Source organism: Mustela erminea, chromosome 10 (assembly GCF_009829155.1).
Source record: "Mustela erminea isolate mMusErm1 chromosome 10, mMusErm1.Pri, whole genome shotgun sequence".
Classification (NCBI taxonomy): Eukaryota; Metazoa; Chordata; class Mammalia; order Carnivora; family Mustelidae; genus Mustela; species Mustela erminea.
Window position 1 is genome coordinate 67,207,347 of NC_045623.1, and position 19,708 is coordinate 67,227,054.

At 46.8% G+C, this 19,708-nt stretch overlaps 1 protein-coding gene across 9 annotated transcripts in view; it reads right to left on the bottom strand.

The window, feature by feature from the left end:
* The window catches only part of CPT2 (carnitine palmitoyltransferase 2), a 31,053-nt gene extending 23,376 nt beyond the window's left edge, over positions 1-7,677 (bottom strand). For 6 of the 9 annotated variants that reach the window (XR_004289851.1, XR_004289852.1, XR_004289849.1 and 3 more), the window contains exon 1: positions 7,369-7,677. Coding sequence is in view for 4 of the 9 variants with exons in the window: in XM_032361398.1 (XP_032217289.1) it covers positions 7,369-7,523 (155 nt within the window). In the remaining 5 variants the exon portion in view is untranslated. The remainder of the gene's footprint in view (positions 1-7,368) is intronic. The other 3 variants (XM_032361399.1, XM_032361397.1, XM_032361400.1) reach the window with 2 other exon arrangements.
* Positions 7,678-19,708: the final 12,031 nt, after the last annotated feature.

A 19,708-nucleotide genomic window follows, 5' to 3' on the forward strand; every position in this document is an offset into this window, starting at 1 on the left:
GATCAAACTGAAGTAATATCCAGGAACTTGGCGATGTGTTATTTATTTCCTTCCGTCAGCTCAGCGACTTCCAGTTTGGCCCTGACTAGCTATTATTCTTCCCTAGCCATTCCCCCTAGATCTTTTATGTATTTTTTAAGTTTCTTTTTAAAGATTTTATTTATTTATTAGAGAGAGAGAGAATGAGCAGTGGGGAGGGGCAGAGGGAGAGAGAGAACGGGGTGGGGGGAAGCAGGCTCCCCGCTGAGCAGGAAGCCCAATGTGGGGCTCAATCCCAGGACCCCAAGATCATGACCTGAGCCAAAGGCAGATGCTTAACCAACTGAGCCACCCAGGAGCCTCTGTGTTTTAAGTTTTTAAAATTTTTATTTAAGTAATCTTTCCACCCAACATGGGGCTTGAACTCATGACCCCGAGATCAAGGGTCACATGCTCTTCCAACTGAACCAGCCCAGTGCCCCTCCACTAGATTTCAGAACCCCCATTCCATTCTGAATAAACTACCCTATTTCTATAACTTTCTTAGGACTTCTACCTCCTCAGCTTTCTTAAAATCTGACTATTCTGAAAATACCATTTGCTTTCAGATTTCTCTCCCAAAAAAGCCACTCCTCAGCTTCTAAGAAGGCCCAGGACCCTCCTGCTCGCACCACCTGCCATCAACATTAAACAGGCCTCTTTCCTCTCCAAGCCAATTGCACCATCTCCTCCCCATCCTCATCTCTTTGCTGCTCCAAGGGCCAGTGGATTAGTAATCCAGCCCTCACGTGGGCAGGGGGGTGAAGCACTGGTTTGTATTATTTACCAATTTCTAGACATCTCCCACCAGGCCAAATTCAAGGTACCAACATGATGTCACTGAACGCGGAGCTGGGAAGAACCGCAGATCTGGCTCTCGTGACTACGGTGACACACACAGGGGAGCTCGCCACTTACCAAGATCCTTCCTCAAAACCTCTTCTCCGACCTCCACCGGCACATGGGCTGACAGAGAATAGGCACTAATCACTCCTTCCTTGCCCCTACTCCCCATCCTTGATTCTGCTCTATCACATTTAATGGGTTATGTGTTATGACCCTCTCCCCCACCAGAGAGCCAACTGTGAGGTCCTGAAGGACATCAAAGATGGAGTTAGAAATTATTCTCTCTTCTGCCCTGTTGGTTTCTTTCATCATCTTCTTCTGAGTCTCTTTCCCCTCATTATGTCGTTTTGCCTTAAAAGTGCATGTTTTCTCAAGACTGGGTCCTCTGTCCTCTCCTGACTGTACACTCTGTCAGTGAGCCCCTCTGCTCTGATACTTTCAACTCTAACACTTCCATAGGCTCCTCTAAGCAGGGACTGAGGGAGAAAATGCAAGGAACGCAAGGGAGCGTGACCCTGCCAAAGGCAAAGTGACTCTGTCTAGGGACAGGGAAACCTCGAAGCCAGACAAACCTGAGTTTAGTTATAAACAAGTCACTTTTCAGAAATTAAATCAGTGGTTACTAGGGGTGGGAGGGGGGATGGGGAGTGACTGCTACTGTGCAGTCACTGTGTAGGTGGTCTTTTTCTGGGGGGAGGGTGCAGAAGGGAATGAATGAACTAGACAGTGGTGATAGTCCCACAACTCTGTGATTATACAAAAAAAATTTCTGAATTTTTATACTTTTAAAAAGTGAACAGTATCTCGATAAAGCTGTTAAAAATTTTTTTAAGAAGTTCATCTCTAGGGGCACCTGGGCGGCTCAGTGGGTAAAGCCTCTGCCTTAAGCACAGGTCGTGGTCTCGGGGTCCTGGGATCAAGCCTCGCATCGGGCTCTTTGCTCAGCAGAGAGCCTGCTTCTCCCTCTCTCTGCCTGCCTCTCTGTTTACTTGTGATCTCTCTCTGTCAAATAAATAAATGAAATCTTTAAAAAAAAAAAGTTCATCTCTAGTGATCAGTTTTGTCTTCAGTAAGTTGAAGGAACTGAAAGAGGGGGGGTCTCCAAGGCCCCTCCACAATTCTGTGGCTGCAGCCTCAGGAGTCACGTGGCTCCGCCCCCTGGCGAGCCTGCACAACTGCATGGTGGTTTATCACGCTTCTTCTTTCCCAGCTCCGTGACTTTGGGCACACCATCCTCTATGTAATTGTCCTCATCTATAAAATGGGGATAATATTAATATGTACCTCCTAAGGTTCTGTGCAGATTAAATGAGGCAATTCATGTCACTATCTTAGAACAGTGCCTGACACATAGTAAGCAGTCAATAAATACTACATTTTATTAACTACTCAGGACTCAAGTCTTATAGATCCCAACTCTGCCACTAGACTGTTGATATCCCCAGGGAACTAGCACATCGCCCCTGCCTAGCATGGCATCTCACCATTTCTGTTGTTCTGCCTGCCTGCCACATGTTCTCTCTTCTTCTGGTAACAGCGCTCCTTCCTACTCAAGTCCCTTTGATTCACATGGAGCTGACCTACCAGCCGACCCTGGAGTGGGCTTACAGCGTTCTGGTTCAGACCGGGAAGAACCCATAAAACAAAATTACAGGATTTTTTTTTTTTTTAAACTGTCAGGAAGGGGAAATCCCTACTAGTTGAGGTCACTAAGAGGCTAGGGTGTAAACTATGTCGTAAGTGGTGGCTGCCATTTTGTCACCATAAGGAGACAGCCTGCCTAAGAATGAAATCACAGCAATGCAAAGGGTTGAATGGAAAGGCCAAAAAGTCTTGATGACATCCTTTGAGCCCTTAACTCAGCCTAGATTTTTCAGGTCTGTGAGTCCCTCTCTTCTGGTTTGCTTAAGTCAATGTAAGTGGGGTTTCTATAACTTGTTACCCAAAAGGCCAGTTACTGCTTTTCAGTAAGTGCCCCCTTACAATCAACACTGATTCACTAATCTTTAGAAATCAAGTTGCGAGGTCACCCCTTGTGTCCCTGCAGTTCTGTAAAGAACACCAAAAGTGGCTTCCCATGCCCACGTACACCTGCAGTCCCTCGTGCTCCCTGCAATGTAAGGCACCAGATGCCTTGAAGTGGGTAGAGATGGGGCCCTGAGAGAGGCCTGGCAGGCCCCGCTGAACCACATGGGTTCCATTTCCCCACCTGCCATCTAGAGAATCCCCATCTGAACATGAACTGCTATAGAGACGGAAGAAAAGAACATTGCTAAACAGCCTTTTGTATTTATACACAATCTAGTTATCATTGAGATAAGGCCAATCTATCTTAAGGACGAGCCTCTGGGGCCCTGTTATCCTCCACACTCTGGAAATTCTGGCCTCCCTAGCCTCCCATTTGAATTCTGCCCATTCTGTCTGAAACACCAATTATCATCTAAAGTGATTAGGAGTAAAAGACAAAAACAGACTGACATTTATTGTGAATCAACTATAGGCCTAAAATGGTGACTGGTATTTTTTTAAAAGACACAATGGGTCACCCCCAATCATGATCCCATGATCCCATCACAAGCACGCATGTGCACACGCACACACATACACCCAGCCAATTCTAATAACTTAGGGCCCAAATGGTGATTCTTTACTTTGAGCTGGACCCTCCAGAAACTTCCCAACATCTCTGAACATGCCATGTATTTTCAGGCTTCTGTTTCTGGGCATGAGCTACTCTACCCTTCCTTCACGCCTCTCACTTAGGGATCTTCAAAGTCCTCAAATGCCACCTCCTCTGTGAAGCTTCCCTTGCTCGCACAGGCACTGTCACCCTGACCTGCACACAGACATAACACAGTAACCTGCAAACACACTCCTGATGCAGCTATAGTTCTTGTGAATATCAACTGAGTACTTGTCACTAAGTGCCAGATGTGTACTAAGTGCTTCATATCAGGGCATTTAATTCTAACAATCCTGAGAGAAAGGTAATATTACTATCCCAGTGTTTAGGTTAGAAGACCTGCTCATAGCCATGCAGCTAGTCTGAAGTGGAGTTGGATTAAAAATCAGATCTGACTCCTGACTCATGATCTTGTGGAAAACTGAAAGGCTGGAGCCATTTTAAAATAGAGTTGGAGCAGCCACTGTAGAGAAACTGCCTTACTTGCTCTTATTTGAACTGGCCAGAAACCTTCTGGACAAAATGGCAACTGTCTTTGAGCAATTGTTTGAGAAGTCAACGGAAGAACAGACATCCTGATCATAAGACTGGTGGATACGGACTGTCTAGAAAAAAAAAAGTCAGCAGTTAATGTATAACCGGGAGTAGTTTGACTTATAAACATGCATAGAAAAAAATTTCTCCCCTTTTATTCAACTCATGTAATTGCCCCTTTCTCTTCCTCATAAGAACTTGTTGCTTTCACCCTACAGGTGGGAACCCTATTTGGGTATTTACTTGAATTTGTGCTCCCCACATGGTGATTCTTTGATCCAAATAAATGTTCATTTGCTTCCCGTTGTAGCTCTTTCTTTTCAGGATGACAAGCTTAACCATCAGGAAATGCTGCTTCCCATTTATCACATTTTATCTTTACCTGTTTATCTGTCAAATCTTCCCCACTGTGTGGTGTGCTCCTTACGATAACCAATTTGGTCTCTAAATCCACACCAATAGGGGCACCTGAGTGGCTCAGTGGGTTAAGTCTCTGCCTTCGGCTCAGGTCAGGGCTCATGGTCTCAGGGTCCTGTGGGATCGAGCCCCGCATCAGGCTCTCTGCTCAGCGGGGAGCCTGCTTCTCCTTCTCTCTCTGCCTGCCTCTCTGCCTACTTGTGATCTCTGTCTGTCAAATAAATAAATAAAACTTTAAAAAATAAATAAATAAAAATAAATCCACACCAATAAATGTTTCTCAAATTAATATTGTGAATGAGTGGGTCAGGCTGGCCCACCCTTTGTCCCCCCAGGACTTGCAGTTTTACATTCTGAGGTTAACTCTTCAGTGTATATAAATATGGCCCTTTAAAATAACACCTAACTGAACTATACACCTAAAAACAGTTGAAATGCTAAATTTTATATGATGCATATTTGAGCACACTAAAAAGGAGCAAAGAAAAAATCGTTAACACTTAAAAAGTAAATAAATGACCATGCAAGGGTACATAGATGAAAGCGGCCAAAGGGAAAGAGGGATGGGGTGCCTGGGTGGCTCACTTGGCTAAGCATCTGCCTTAGGCTCAGGTCATGATCCCAGGGTCCTGGATCGAGTTCTGCATCAGGCCCCCTGCTCACCGGAGAGCCTGTTTCTCCCTCTGCCACTTCCCCCAGCTCTTGCTCTCTTTTCCTCACTCTCAAATAAATAAAATCTTAAAAAAAAAAAAAAAAAGGCAGCAGTGATAGGACAGGAACAGGAAGAGGGAGGGAAGGAGATCCAGCTGAACTACCACAAAGAGACTAGCCCTTCCCAGGAAAACTAATTAGAAGAGTTCCCTATTTTTGGCATCTTACCTCACTCTGTGCTCACAATAGCCCTATGAAATATGTGTTTCGTTTCCATGCTGGTAAGAACTGTAGCTGAAAGAAGTTACTTGCCTGAAATTGCTAAGTATCACATCTAGACTCTGAAAACAAGTTCTACCAGACTTTAAAGCCAGGGTTTTTTCACCAAGCAGAACATCAAAATGAATGTCAAAGATAATACATTTCACCTGTTCAGAACCGAGATAAAAGGAATCTCATCTTATCTAACCACCAGTTTACAGCTAAGGTAATGGAGGCCTGGTGGTCCTTGTTCCAAGTTAAACACAGGTGATGAGTCAGTACTACTGTTCGTAGCTCAATTCCTACAGCCTTTTGTTGTCGCAGAGTGGAGGAAATGATCTTGCATATTATTCCCAGCTTACTGATTCTAAAATGGAGAAAATCCCTCTGATCTTAAACCCGAGTGGAGCACAGGGCTGCCAGAAGGTCAAATGCTCCCGGGCTTGGCAAGTGAAGACAGGTTCTGTCATTCCTCACCTTTCCCCCACATACAGGCTCGCTCAGCTCACCCGTAGGTTGTTAAGGAGACTTCGCCCACAGGCATAAAGGCAACTTTTTTTCCTCCCTTCCTCCTGCTAAATTGAAGCAGTGGAGTTGGAGCTAGATAATCTCATTTTTGTCCACGTTAGATGTCTGCACGAGGTTATTTCACAAGTGTCACCTCAGATGATATTCCTGAGAGGGTGGGGGTGGGCAAAGATGACTGTGGGTTACACTGTTGCTGGATGTGGAGAAAACAGCAACCTACTAGTTGGGGTTACCCCTATGATACAAAAGCCCCGGCCTCCAGTCCCTGGACTGGGAGATCCCTGGTGGCAGTTTGGTGAGAAAGGAAGTGAGAAGGGTCTTTGAGGCAATTTTGGGACTTGGCACCAGGAACTAACCGGTGAGTGAGCAGAGAAGTTAAAGTCTGGTTTTAGAGGGTAAATGAATTTCAGGAAATTTCTAACTTTGGAAAAGGAGCCCAGGTAGGCTCAGATTAAGGCTGGCAGTTCAAAGATTAGGAAAACTTAAAGTCGACTTAAAGAAAATACCAGGTGGGAAAAGAAAAGAAAATACCGCATGAGGGAAAAAGAGAGGATGATTTATTGGGACTATTTTCCCAACAGAGGAAACTCCCAGGGAAGTGTTAGAAGGAGCGGGTAGCTCAGGTGAAGATGAACACAGAAAAATTGGGGAAGGGGGGTTTCTGGATCTAAGCTGAATTAGAGTTTGGGAGGGGCACTGAGGGTGGTGTCTAGAATTCTGTGAGGGGGTTGAAGCTGCAGAAGTTAATTGTGGGTTGGGGAGGATATATTAGGGAGAGAAACCTTGTCAGTAGTTGAGGAAGGTTTGGAAGGGGTGAAAGGCCATCAGGTGAAGACAGGACTTGGGAGTGCTGAGGCCGGAGGAGGGTAAGGTGAGTCCTTGAGGAGTGTGCTGGGTGGGCTGCTAAAAGAGCAGAGTATTGGAGGCATGGTGAGTGGAGCTGAGAAACAGGCCTGAAGAAGGTGGGAGTGCTGCGAAAAGTTGAGGGAGGGGAGCTACTGTGTATCAGGAATTGGCCTGTCTATATTCTGGGCAAAGAGGAGGGGCAGTCATTAAAGTACTTCAGGGGACACCCTAGCTGGAGAGGTAAGGGTGGTGCTGGAGATACCAGGGTGAGCACTTTTCAGGAAGAACTGTGAGGGACTCCTCGGTATCTGGATGGGAGTTGGGTCACTGGAGAGAATCTGAAAAGGGCTCCAGACGGAGAATCTGAACGAGAAATGGGGCGTTCTGGAAGGGAATGCAAACGTTCTGAGGTTCCTGTGTCAGGAGATTCTCAAAGTGACAGGGTTTCCAGATTCCGAGTTGTAACAGCGTCCCAGGTTAAGTGTTTGGGGGGGTGGGAGCGGGTTCAGCACGAGTCGTGAGTGACTGGTGTGAAGGCTGGGGCCGATCCCAGCGGGCGGCGGGGACCGGGAGGCCGGGCTCACCTGGGCAGGCTGTCCTGGAAGTGCATAGTGGGCACGATGCTGCGCTGCAGGTACTCGCGGGACCCCGAGCCTGAGCTAAGGGGCCGACACAGGGATCCCGGGCCAACTGCAGGGCCCCGGGGCCAGGCGCGCAGCAGCAGCAGGCGGGCCACCATCGTCCCGGGAGGCTGAGGCGGCGAGAAGGCGGGGGGATGGGACTTGGCGGGGACGGAGACGAGGCCGCCACCCACTTTGTCCCCAGGTCGCTGCGTCAAGAACTCCACTCCCGCTCGCGTCAGTCCCCCGAGCCACTTCCGGCCCCTGGCCCCGCCCACGGGTGGGCGCGCCCGCCGCTGGCCCCGCCCCGGGCGCCCCCGCGGCTCGCCGGGTTCAGCCCCGCTCCGGGCAGGGAGCGTCCCCGCCTCTTCCTCCGCAGGTCTTTCTGCGGGTCATCCTTCAGCTCCCAGGACGGCGGGAAGCGGACCTTCCAAGCCACTCCCTTCTGTTTCCGCGCAAGACAGAAACTGGAGCTGAAGGAAAAGAAAGGAAGGAGAAAGAAAAGAAGGAAGAAAGAATCTGACAAACCTAAATTTAATCTAGGGTCTGTCCCAAGGAGATTGTGGGCACGTTTTTTAAACCCGTTTCCTCGTCTAAGAAACAGAGGTTTGTGATTGATCATTCAACGTACTTTTCACCATCCTAGATATGAAATGAGGTAATTTGGTATGTGCAGTGCCTGGCATGTGAGCGGTAGATGGTGATGAGGGCTGTTGTTACTAGTGACCCCTGACGTTCGCCCTGTGGAAGATCCCTGACCTACCACGGTTCACAGCCCAGCTGCTGTGAGTGGTGGCTATTGTGGCTGCTACTGTGGAGGCCAAGAAAAACAAGGCTGTACCCACCTCGAGCCTAGCCCTGACATAAGTACAGCCATCTTGGCAAAGCGGAGGCTGGCACCTTGCACCCCCTCTCCACCTGCTCCCCTCCCCTGGGTAGTATGTGTGACATTCCTCGGCCATCCCTGGCTGCCCTGGGGGAAAAGCAAATAGTTAACTTGCAGAGATCACAATCCTGCAAGACAGGAGTCTCCCTCGCTTTACCAATGTCCCAGAGATTTACAACAAAGAAGCTATCTTAACAATAGTACAATTTCCAGAGGCAAATAACTCAGTTCCTCAAGCCCTAAATAAAGTTAAATTTCTTCTAAACCTAAATCTCACAAGAACACTTGATAGGAGAAAGGTGAAACTTTATCTCTAAACCTCCAAGATAGTGTCAGTGATCATTCCCAAGCATATGACCCACTGATATTATACATCTAAAGGGTCTCACAGGAAATTTTTGTTATTGGTAATGAATAACCTTTTCCCCAGACAACAGCTAGCCCCTCAGGGTCCTGGAGACCTCTCATCCAAAATTCCTTAGAGACTTACATCATCCATAACCCCTACTCTGCCTTTAAAAACTCTGACTGTAATCCGGCTCCGGGTCCAAGTCCCTACTCTGCTGTGTCAGGTATACTTCGGCCCAAGCTTAAGCTTGTCAAATAAACCCTCGTGTGATTGCATCGGTGCTTGGCTCCTTGGTGGTCTCTCAGACGCGAAAACTTGGGCATAACAGCTATTAGAGGAAATGTGTGCAGGAGCCAGAAACCATGGAGTCGCCTGCCCAGTCATCTGTTCTGTGCAGAACGCTCCTTTTGAGCAGGCTCTCTTCTGCTCGAACATGCTTTCTCAGCTTGAATACTTCCAAAGGCAGGAAGCTCTGCCGCTGGTTCTAGGGAGACATCTGGGCTCTGTGAACTACATGAAGCTACCTGTCACCACCAATCACCTCCGAGTTTCCTTCCAACTCTGACTCTAAGATTATAGGACTGGGGACGCCTGGGTGGCTCAGTCGGTTAAGCGTCTGCTTGGGGCTCAGGTCGTGATCCCTGGGTCCTGGAATCAAGCCATGCATGGGGCTCCCTCCTCAGCGGGGAGCCTGCTTCTCCCTCTCACTCCACCCTTGCCCCCTGCTTGGGCTTGCTCTCTCTCGTGCTCTCTCTCTCTCGCTCTCGCTCTCGCTCTCAAATAAATAAATAAATATCTTTGAAAAAAAAAAAAAGATTATAGGACTGGAACAGAGATCTGTTGTCCCTCACCCATCACAAAACAAATAACCCTATTACACTTCAATCCCTGCTCTCAGTGGCAGCTGAACTATTAGGTAGGCTCTGCTCCCATTCCACAGAAGAAGGAGGAGTATCAAAAGACATAAAACCAGGGTGCCTGGGTGGCTCAGTCAGTTGGATGGCTGCCTTTGGCTCAGGTCATGATCTCAGGGTCCTGGGATCAAGTCCTGCATTGGGCTCCCGACTCAGTGGGGAGTCTGCTTCTCCTCCCTCTGACTGCTGCTCCCCCTGCTGTACTTTCTCTGTCAAATAAATAAATAAAATCTTTAAAAAAAAAAAAAACATAAAACGACGTTGGCTGGCTTGAGGTACAGAATTCCATTGTGGGAACTTGGATTTTCTTACTTTTAGCTCTCGCAGTCATGGCCCTGTGTGTCTGAGGTAGCTGAGCACGTTTGGTCTGTCCCACAGCCGGCTCAGCAGTGGCAGAAGCTGGAGCACATCAGAAAGAGCACTGGACTGGAAGTCAAAAGACCTGAGCTTTTGTCTCAGCTCTGTCTTTAACTTCGTTAGGTGCCCCTGGTTGAACAGAAAGATCACCAACCACCTCTGACTCAGTTGGTGGTGACTACAAATCCTACGGAACTGAACATAATGGGGCGCCTGGGTGGCTCAGTGGGTTAAGCCGCTGCCTTCGGCTCAGGTCATGATCTCAGAGTCCTGGGATCAAGCCCCGCATCGGGCTCTCTGCTCAGCGGGGGGCCTGCTTCCTCCTCTCTCTCTGTCTGCCTCTCTGCCTGCTTGTGATCTCTGTCAAATAAATAAATAAAATCTTTAAAAAAAAAAAAAAAAGAACTGAACATAAAACCCAAAAATACTGAATATCCAAGCCTCCTTCCCTGAGGGGAGAACAGACAAAGCTAACCCAAACCTAAAACATTGGTACTATTTGCCTACAGTGTATAGAGCCAGAGAGAGAATATCAAATTTTTTCTTAGATCATTCCAGGGTGCCTGGGTGGCTCAGTGGGTTAAAGCCTCTGCCTTCAGCTCAGGTCATGATCTCAGGGTCCTGGGACTGAGTCCCACATCGGTCTCTCTGCTCAGCAGGGAGTCTGCTTCCCCCCCTCTCTCTCTGTCTGTCTCTCTGCCTATTTGTGATCTCTCTCTCTCTCTCTGTGTGTCAAATAAATAAATAAAATCTTAAAAAAAAAAATCATTCCACCAGGCATGCCTGGGTGGCTCAGTCAGTTAAACTTTCGACTCTTGATCTCAGGCCAGGTCTTGATCTCAGGGTTGTGAGTTCAAGCCCTGTACTGGCTCCACACTGGGCATGCAGTCTACTTTAAAAAAAAAAAAAAATAATAATAATAATAATAATAATAATAATAAAAATCATTCCACCAAATCCAGAGAGTTTTCAAAGCCTTGAAACCTGAAGCAATCATTAGGAGCTATGTAGAGCTAAGGGGATCAGTGGGCCCAGCAGAAGAACAGAGGCTTCCTTCTAGAGACAGAGGGTCAAGGAAGGGTGTGCATCCAATATAACAGCTCAAAAGCCTTCCATAGGTGCATAGCTGATAGGAATAAATCTAACCACTCACACCAGTAGCCAAGGCCTTCTAATTCTGGCCCTCACTTGCTTTTCCAGTTCCCACTGTAGGGTTGAAGGCAGGCCACCGCAAGACGGGCCACTCTGACATGAAAATTATTTTGAGCTGAAAGCAACAAGACCTTGCAGGCTCAGGGATGCCTGGGTGGCTCAGTGGGTTAAGCGGCTGCCTTTGGCTTAGGTCTTGTTCCCAGGGTCCTGGGACTGAGTCTCACATCAAGCTCCCCGCTCAGCAGGGAGTCAGCTTCTCCCTCTCCCGCTGCCTGCTGCTTCATCTGCTTGTGCGCTCTCTCTGTGACAAAAAATTAAATTAAAAAAAAATTTTTTTAATTTATCTGACAGAAAGAGATCACAAGTAGGCAGAGAGGCAGGCAGAGAGAGGGGAAGGAAAGCAGGCTCACTGCTGAGCAGAGAGCCCGATGGGGGGCTCAATCCCAGAACCCCAGGATCATGACCCGAGCCGAAAGCAGACTCTTTAACCCACTGAGCCACCCAGGCACCCCAATAAAAAATTTTTTTAAAGATCCTGCAGGCTCAAGAGAAACTTTCGCCCCTCCTATAACTATGTAGAAGAATCTAAATTAGCAGTTTTTCCCAGGATGAGGGTTATTAGCAGAGAGATTTTATCTGAGTGATCCACCTGTGTTACAGAACATACATCTAATTTACCAAACATCTGCTCTTCTTCTTATTGGCCTGTGAATTGTGTTCCTTTCCTCTGAAGTCCAAGACTCTTATCCTACTTCTCCTTAGTTCAGGATGCTTCCGATATGTACCTGATAGTTATTTCACATTATGTGACATGAGGCAGTTCAGATATATACCTCATTTTGCCTGACTGTCCTTGGGGTATCCATGTCTGTGTGGATTCCTATTAGATCTGATTTTCCCCTGTTACTCTGTCTCATGTCAATTTGATTCTTAGTCCAACTAGAAAGACCCTTGAAAGGGAGAGGAATTCTTTCTCCTCAAGCCCATCATGTCACCCCAGGGATCTTATGCCCTAGTAACATCGAACCACTCTGCATTCCCAGCCTTGTCCTTACTCGGTGCCTTTTGTTTAGCTGTGCCTCTGTCAAGGATGTTCTTTCCATGCATCTCTGCCTCATATACCCCAACATCCTCCAAATCCCACTTCCAAACCCACAACCTCTAGGAAGTCTTCCTCAGTCCTCATCTCTCCTCTTTCTCACAAGAACACACCCCTCCCTTCACTGCACATTCACCCTCCTTTATTGTCGTGTCTGTAAACCCTAACTAGGTTATGACTAATCTCATTATAGTGCATCTCCCCCCAAAACTTTGAGGTCCTCTAAGATAAGGCTCTTGCTTTTATTAATGCACCCAGGTGCCTAACACAAGGCCTGTCATGGATGGTTGCTTTCCTTCTTTTTTCTTTGGGATGGCCTTGGTGCCCGGTTCACATTAAGGGTAACTATGAGCTGGAAGACTAGAAACATCAGCTTTGGCTATGTAAAGGTCAAGAAAGCTTCTCTGCTTTTCTCTGCTTAGAGAAAAAAATCCTAAAGAGTACACTGTTTGTATTGAAGTAATCCCAGAGTTCTGCTCTGCTTCAAATTAATATGAAACAGCAGAACATGGTGATCAAGTTAAAATAGTTTTGGGGGGGTCTGTGTGTGTGTGTGCGTGAGAGAGAGAGAGAGAGAGAGAGAGAAAGAGAGTATGTGTGCATGTGGGGAGAGGGAGAGAGGGAGAGAGAGAATCTTTTTTTTTTTTAAAGATTTTATTTATTTGACAGGCAGAGGTCACAAGTAGGCAGAGAGGCAGGCAGAGAGGCAGGCAGAGAGAGAGGAGGAAGCAAGCTCCCTGTTGAGCAGAGAGCCCGATGCGGGGCTCGATCCCAGAACCCTGGGATCATGACCTGAGCAGAGGCTTTAACCCACTGAGCCACCCAGGTGCCCCGAGAGAGAGAATCTTAAGCAGACTCTGCACTGACCACAAAGCCCAGCATGGGGACTGATCCAAGAATCCTGAGATCATGATCTGAGCCAAAATCAAGAGTCAGATGCTTAATGAACTGAGCCACACTGACGGCCTTTAAAGTAATATTCTCATTCAAAATCAAAGTTCTTAAGGACAATGAACTTTAAAGAAACATCAGAAGATTTCACATCTGGGTGAAAAGAGATCTAGGTATTTAAAGACATGGCAGGAGGGGTGCCTGGGGGGCTCAGTCAGTTAGGTGTCTGCTTTCAGCTCAGGTCATGATCCCAGGGTCCTGGGATTGAGTCCCACACTGGGCACTGTGCTCAGTGGGGAACATACTTCTCCCTCTGCCTGCCGCTCCCCCTGCTTGTGCTCTCTCTCTATCTTTCTCTCTGACAAATAAACAAAATCTGAAAGAAAGGAAGGAAGGAAGAAGGAAAGAAAGAGAAAGAAAGAAATGACAGGAACTAGTACCTAGACTTGGCCTGTCAGCCCCATGTTCTTCGGCTCTACTGGCTCTTACCTGGACCAAATATTGCTTAAAATAGGGAAACTCACAAGCCAGGCTTCAAAATTGACTTAGTGCAGTTTGTTGTAACGAACCCCAAACCTTTAAAGAGAAACAATATGTGAAAAAGTATTTAAATATAAAAACTGAAGTATAAAAAATGTGTTCCCTGCCCCATTGTGATGGTTGGTTATATGCATCAACTTAAATGGGTTATGGAGTGCTCAGGTAGGTGGCAAAACATTACTTCGGGTGTGTCTGAAAGGGTGTTTCTGGAAGAGATTAGCATTTGAATCAACAGACTGAGTAAAGAAGATTGCCCTCACCAGTGCAGGGGGCATCCTTCAATTCACTGAGGGTCTGGATAGAACAAACAGGTGGAGGAAGGGTCTCTGCTTGAACTGGACATCCATCTTCTGCCTAAGAACATCAATATCTCTGGTTCTCGGGCCTTCAGGTTTGGACTGGAGCTACCTCACCAGCTTTCCTGGACTTCTAGCTTGCAGACAGACCTCTCAGCCTCCATCATCTCATGAGCCAATCCCTCATAATAGATCTCTTTCTGTTTATCTATATATATATTCTATTGCTTCTGTTTCTCTAGAGAACCCTGACCAATACACTCATTAAAAGACCTTTTAAACTCATGTGTGGATACACTAGATATTTGATAAAACCAATGAATGAGGAATTCATGGTATGTGAAAAAAAAATCTGCCCTTTCAACTTATAATTAAGCTAACATTCACTTTCTGAAGCATTGCCCAGATCAGTGCAAAAAGGTGGTTTTATTAAAGCACGGGGACAGGACCTATACGCAGAAAGAGGGGCACTGGCATTGTGAGGAGTGACTGATTACATACTTCTAAGTTGGGAGGGGGTTAGGGATAGTGTAAGTTTCTAAGGAATCTGGAAGCAAGGTTTCCACGACCTTGAGGGGCTAGCCATTGTTAGAAAAAGGTCATTTACTATCTAGTAAAACCTTGGTCCTGAGACCCTTCAGATGCGTACCAATGGGGCATATGATTGCTAACATACATCTTGGGGCGGGGGGGGGGGGGGGGGGGGGGGTAAAGGAAGTTTCCAGAGAGATTTTTACAGGATCCTGGAGGTTGGGCTAATGTCAAGCTAAAGTTGCCTTTTGCCTCAGTAATGTGTTAACATGGAGGCAGCTGAGCTCTCTGAGACGGTCACTCTGCCTGTCTCTGGGACTTGTGAATGGGCAGTAAGGTATAAACAAGTTTAATTCTTTTTCTTTTGCCTTTCTTCTCCACATCAGAACTACCAGAGGAAAAGAACAGAGGGCCAGAGCATAAAGGTCTCACAAGGTCCAGGTAATTTGGAAGGTGCACCTTTTGAGGGGTCCAGAGGACTGAGTTCAAGCATCTCAGACATGGGTTCTGGTCATCCGAGCTGGCAGGCCTCTAGGTCCCTGGGTACAAGAACGCACTGGAGAAGGGGCTGTGAAGGGGCCTGAGCGGGGCCAGGGTGAGGTGGAAACTGCACCCACAGCTGAGCACGCCTCCTAAGGGAGACTTCCCCTCTCTGGACCCCACGGCAATAGAGTCCTGACTTCTGGGGCACTCCTGCGTGCATTCTTCTTCCAAAGTGCGGAAGGTGAGGCTTACCTCCAGCTGCTTCCCAATGTGTCCATTTTCCCCTGTAGACTTCTCTGGTAGGAGCAGGCCTCTCTGCCCATAGACACAGGTCAGCACTGGAGCGAAAGAGAGAAGGTACTCTCAAGACACAAAAATAATTGCCTTGTCCCACCTCCTAGGTGTGATGCAATTATTATTATAAAAGACCGTTTTCTGAGGAAAACCTTTGTCTTTACTGGGTCCTTAGGCCCCAGTTCTTTTGTGCCCCTTTGCCAATTTCAGTGGGCAAGAACCTTTATGGGAGTGTGGTGTGTGTGTGTGCGCGCACGTGTGTGCATGTGCGCGTTCTGGCAAAAACCTCATAGAATTCAACCACACAGACACCTTGGTCAGCTTTTTTTTTTTTTTTTTAAAGATTATATGAGAAAAGAACAAATAATGACAAAAGGAGCTGATGTCAAGAATCTGGCATTTTTAAAAAATCACATACAACTTCCAGGTCTATGGGGAGATGAGTGCTTCCTAAGGGTGCCCAGAAGCAAAGGTGCCCATCAAAGATGGTGAGTATCTGCAGACAGGCCAATAAAATGATGGCCTTTAGAACAATCTTGGTTTGAAATAAAAGAAATGGCTGGTCAATATCCACATTCTAATTATTCACAGTTAACAGGGTTATCTGAGAAAGGTTAAAGGGACAGACCCCTGGATAGAGACAGCTATTAGGTTATATAGGTGGATGACTGACAGGTGGAGAGGGAGAGGACATAGACAGATAGCAATGCCACATAGAAGGTAAATGGTGGAGGCACTGGGTAGGCAGATAAAAGTATCAAATCCGACTGATCTGAAGACACCCCACTGAGCCAGAACAAGCTTGTGACTGTGACTAAATTCACACGATTAACATGTGCCTTCTGGAAGGGTCACCATATTGTCTGACACTTTCTTTTTGGCCCAGAGATCCCAAGGTCCTTTGGTTCAATTTCAGAGTGCTACTTTAAGTCAGTTCGTTACCATATTTTTGAGGATCTGTTAGGTGGGGTGCAGCCGAGGCCTCTCTGTGATACACCTAATGTCAGGTTATCAGAATTTCCATCTACCTCACATGGCTTGAGCAATTTCGAACCGTGACCTTGTATGTTACAGGGTCCCTAAAAATTTGAAATAGTGTAATAGGAGATAACAATAAAGCCTGATTTTATATATACAACTTTAAAGCAACTCACTGGAATTAAAAAATATATATATATATATATATCAGGATATAATTTCAAAGCTGGGGTAAATTGCAAATGGTGTTTACATTCCTGCCACACGGTGGCGCCACTTAAGCCAGTAAACAGAAACCCTTGCGGGGTCCTGTCTGTATTGTCTAAACCAGGCTGGGATTTACAGTGTCTTCTAATAATGGTGGTGGCTTTTATGTAGTTTTTGTGCTTTAAAATCTCTTTAAATATCTTATAACGATGTCATCCAAACCTTCCATCAGGGGCAGTGCTACTGAGAGAGCTGAATATCGATAATAATAAAGGGAGCTGTGTATAACCCCATGATACCCTCTGCTGTTTGCTCATTAGCAGAGACCACACCATAAAATATTAGAGATAATACTGAGAATATACAAAGCAAAAGTATGCTACAGAGGCTGATGATTGATCATTTCCTACAATGCATTGCCCTAAGAAATACACTTCAGCGAAAATGAGCAGTGAGTGACAGGCACTTGGATTCATGCCCTGAGAGGAAAGCATTTGTTTAGGGCACATCCCCAGCCTTATTCTGAGAGATCCCTAGTGACCAGACTGTGGCTTAGCTGCTGGTTCGTTTAGCAGTTAGGCCCATGGACCAGGGAGAGACAATCTGGGTTCAAGTCCTGCTCCCACCACTTCCCAGCAGCACGATTTGGGGCAACTCATTAATTCCCCACATCTTACCAGAAAACTGGGCCCTAAACAGGGCCTGGCTCACAGAGTTGCTATGCGAGAGCTAAATGACACAATCTAGTAGGGGCCTATCACAGTGTCTGGGACAGAGTAAGTGTTCCTTAAGTATTAGCCACACTCCTCCTCAGTGAGCCATTGTCCCAGCTTAGGGCCACGCCAAATCCCCCAGAGATGGAGAGTTCCCATCAGAGAGAATTCTTTCCTCTTCATCTCTCTTCATATCTGACACAAAACTAACCACACTCTTCTTGGAAAATCAGCGTGTTATTTAGTTCCTTGCCAATCTCATTTTGGAATCTGTGGGAAAACTTTTGAGTTTTCCCGAAATCGTAGGAAAGGCTGTGATAGCCCCATGAATCAAGGCTGGCAAGATGTTGGCAGAGTCTTCAGGGACCTGTTCTTCCCCTTTGCCATGTCCACCCCTCCTTCTCTGGCCTTCTCTGACCACCTTCTCACATCCCTGGATACATTCTTCCCGCCCCTCCACTGAGTCTCAGAGAGCTGCACTCCCTTAGAAACGTCCTTACTCCTTGGCTGGAGGCCTTCTTGCCATTTTTAGGGAACAGGCTATTTTAGAGATGAGTAAAGGGTGAGAAAGGAAAGAAGGGGATTACAGGAACATGTCTCCCCCTCGTCAGAGTAGCATTTAGGTAGGAAGATTTAACAGGGCCACGGGGCACCTGGGTGGCCCAGTCAGTTAAGCGTCTGCCTTCAGCTCAGGTCATGGTCCCAGGGTCCTGGGATGGAGGCCGATATCGGGCTCCTTGCTCAGCAGGAAGCCTGCTTCTCCCTTTCCCTCTGCCTGCCCGTCTGCCACTCCCCCTGCCTGTGCTCTGTCTCTCACTATCTCTCTCTGTGTGTCAAATAAATAAATAAAATCTTTAAAAAAAATTTAACAGAGCCAATTTTGAAGGTGGGGAGTGGAGATTGCTTCTGATTGCGAGACTGAATGGGGACCCACTAACCCAACTGCAAAGGTCCAGGAGATGGAGAGCAAGAGAGATGCTTGGAGTCCAGCTCTGCCAGGGTTCAGAACATTTCTATATTTTCCCCATAGACCTCAAAGGTTTTAGCTACCAAACTGCATTTTTAAAAAGTGTTTATTCACTTTTCCATTATACACACACACACACACACACACACACACCCCTGGAGATATAAACGAGAGGAATGTTGGGGTAAAAGAGATACAAGCCTTCCAGTGGTCTAGGATTCAGAGGTCCTCACTTGGATAAAGCTCTGGAAAGAGCCTTGGAGACCTGGAAAGTTGCCCTTAACTCAGTCACCAATTTGCCATGTGACCCCAAGAAAGTGACTATTTCCAGCCTTCGTTTGGAAAGTGAGGGGGTCTGACAGCACAATTTCTGGGATCCCAGATGAGGGCCCCCCTCATGATGCTGTTCCACCCCCACACCTGAGACACTCAGTCTTTGTCTCTTCCCTAGCTCCTTGCACAGCTTCCCACACAGACAATTGATAGGTTCAGTGTTTGATGAGTGAATAATAAAAACATTGTCATTGCTGGCCATGCCCCATCTGCCCTGCACCATGCCAGGGACCTTTAGGGACATTTGTACAATTCTGGAAACACATCAAGGTGGCATTTCTCTTTAACCTCTGATGCAGGAAGTTGAATCAATCACACCTCTTGGTTAACAGCTCATTGCTGTCATTGGTCCCCGTGATGCTCTTTTCTGCTTTGATCCCCCGCGCCCACCACTAATCTCCACTCCTTTTCCCCTCCTCTCACAGGCATCTCTTCTAACTCCTTTGATCCATCTGTACGTAGGCATGTATTCTTGTAAAGTGTGTTCTCTTGTTTTGTGTGTGCTTGTGTTTTGTGTTTATGTTCACGGTACTGTGATACCAGTGTTCTGCTTCTCATGTTTTTAGCCAACACTGTTTTGCACAGTCGCCCCCGTTGGTGTATGTGTGTCCAGCCACGGCCTCTGCCGGCTGTCAGAATCCCACAGCTGCAGCCCCCACAGCTGACCTATCTATTCCTCCGGTAGGGAAAACATTCAGTACCTTTGCTCTCTGCTAACAAGACACCACCACCATGAATATCCTCCTACACATCCCCTTCCAGGTTCCCTATAAGAGAATTTCCCTGGGATATCATTCAAGAGCAGCCTTGCTGGGTTATAGGGCACAGGCAAAACAGAGTTATCATCCCATTTTTTTTTTTTTTTTTTTGAGAGAGAGAGCATGTGTGTTCATGCGCTCCTGGGAGTGGGGGAATGGGAGGGACAGAGGGAGAGGGAGAGAGAATCTTAAGCAGGCTCCATGCCCAGCACAGAGCTGGATTCAAGGCTCAATTTTATGACCCTGAGATCAAGACCTCAGCAGAAATCAAGAGTCAGACGCTTAACCAACTGAGTGCCCATTTTAGAGCTGAAAAGCAATGCTTACATTACACAAACAGAAATTGGGGATCAAGATTCATTTCCAGAATTTCTGTCTCCAGATCCTGGTCTATTTCCAAAGTGCCTCTATAAATAACTGGTCCAAATCAGCTCAACAAGCAGTTTCTCTGTTATGTGGATCTCAGTAATGAACTCAGATAAACTGACTGGGTTGTCTAGACATCTTGGCATTTGCTATTGAGGGTGTACTTGCCGTGGTGGGTACATTATCCCGA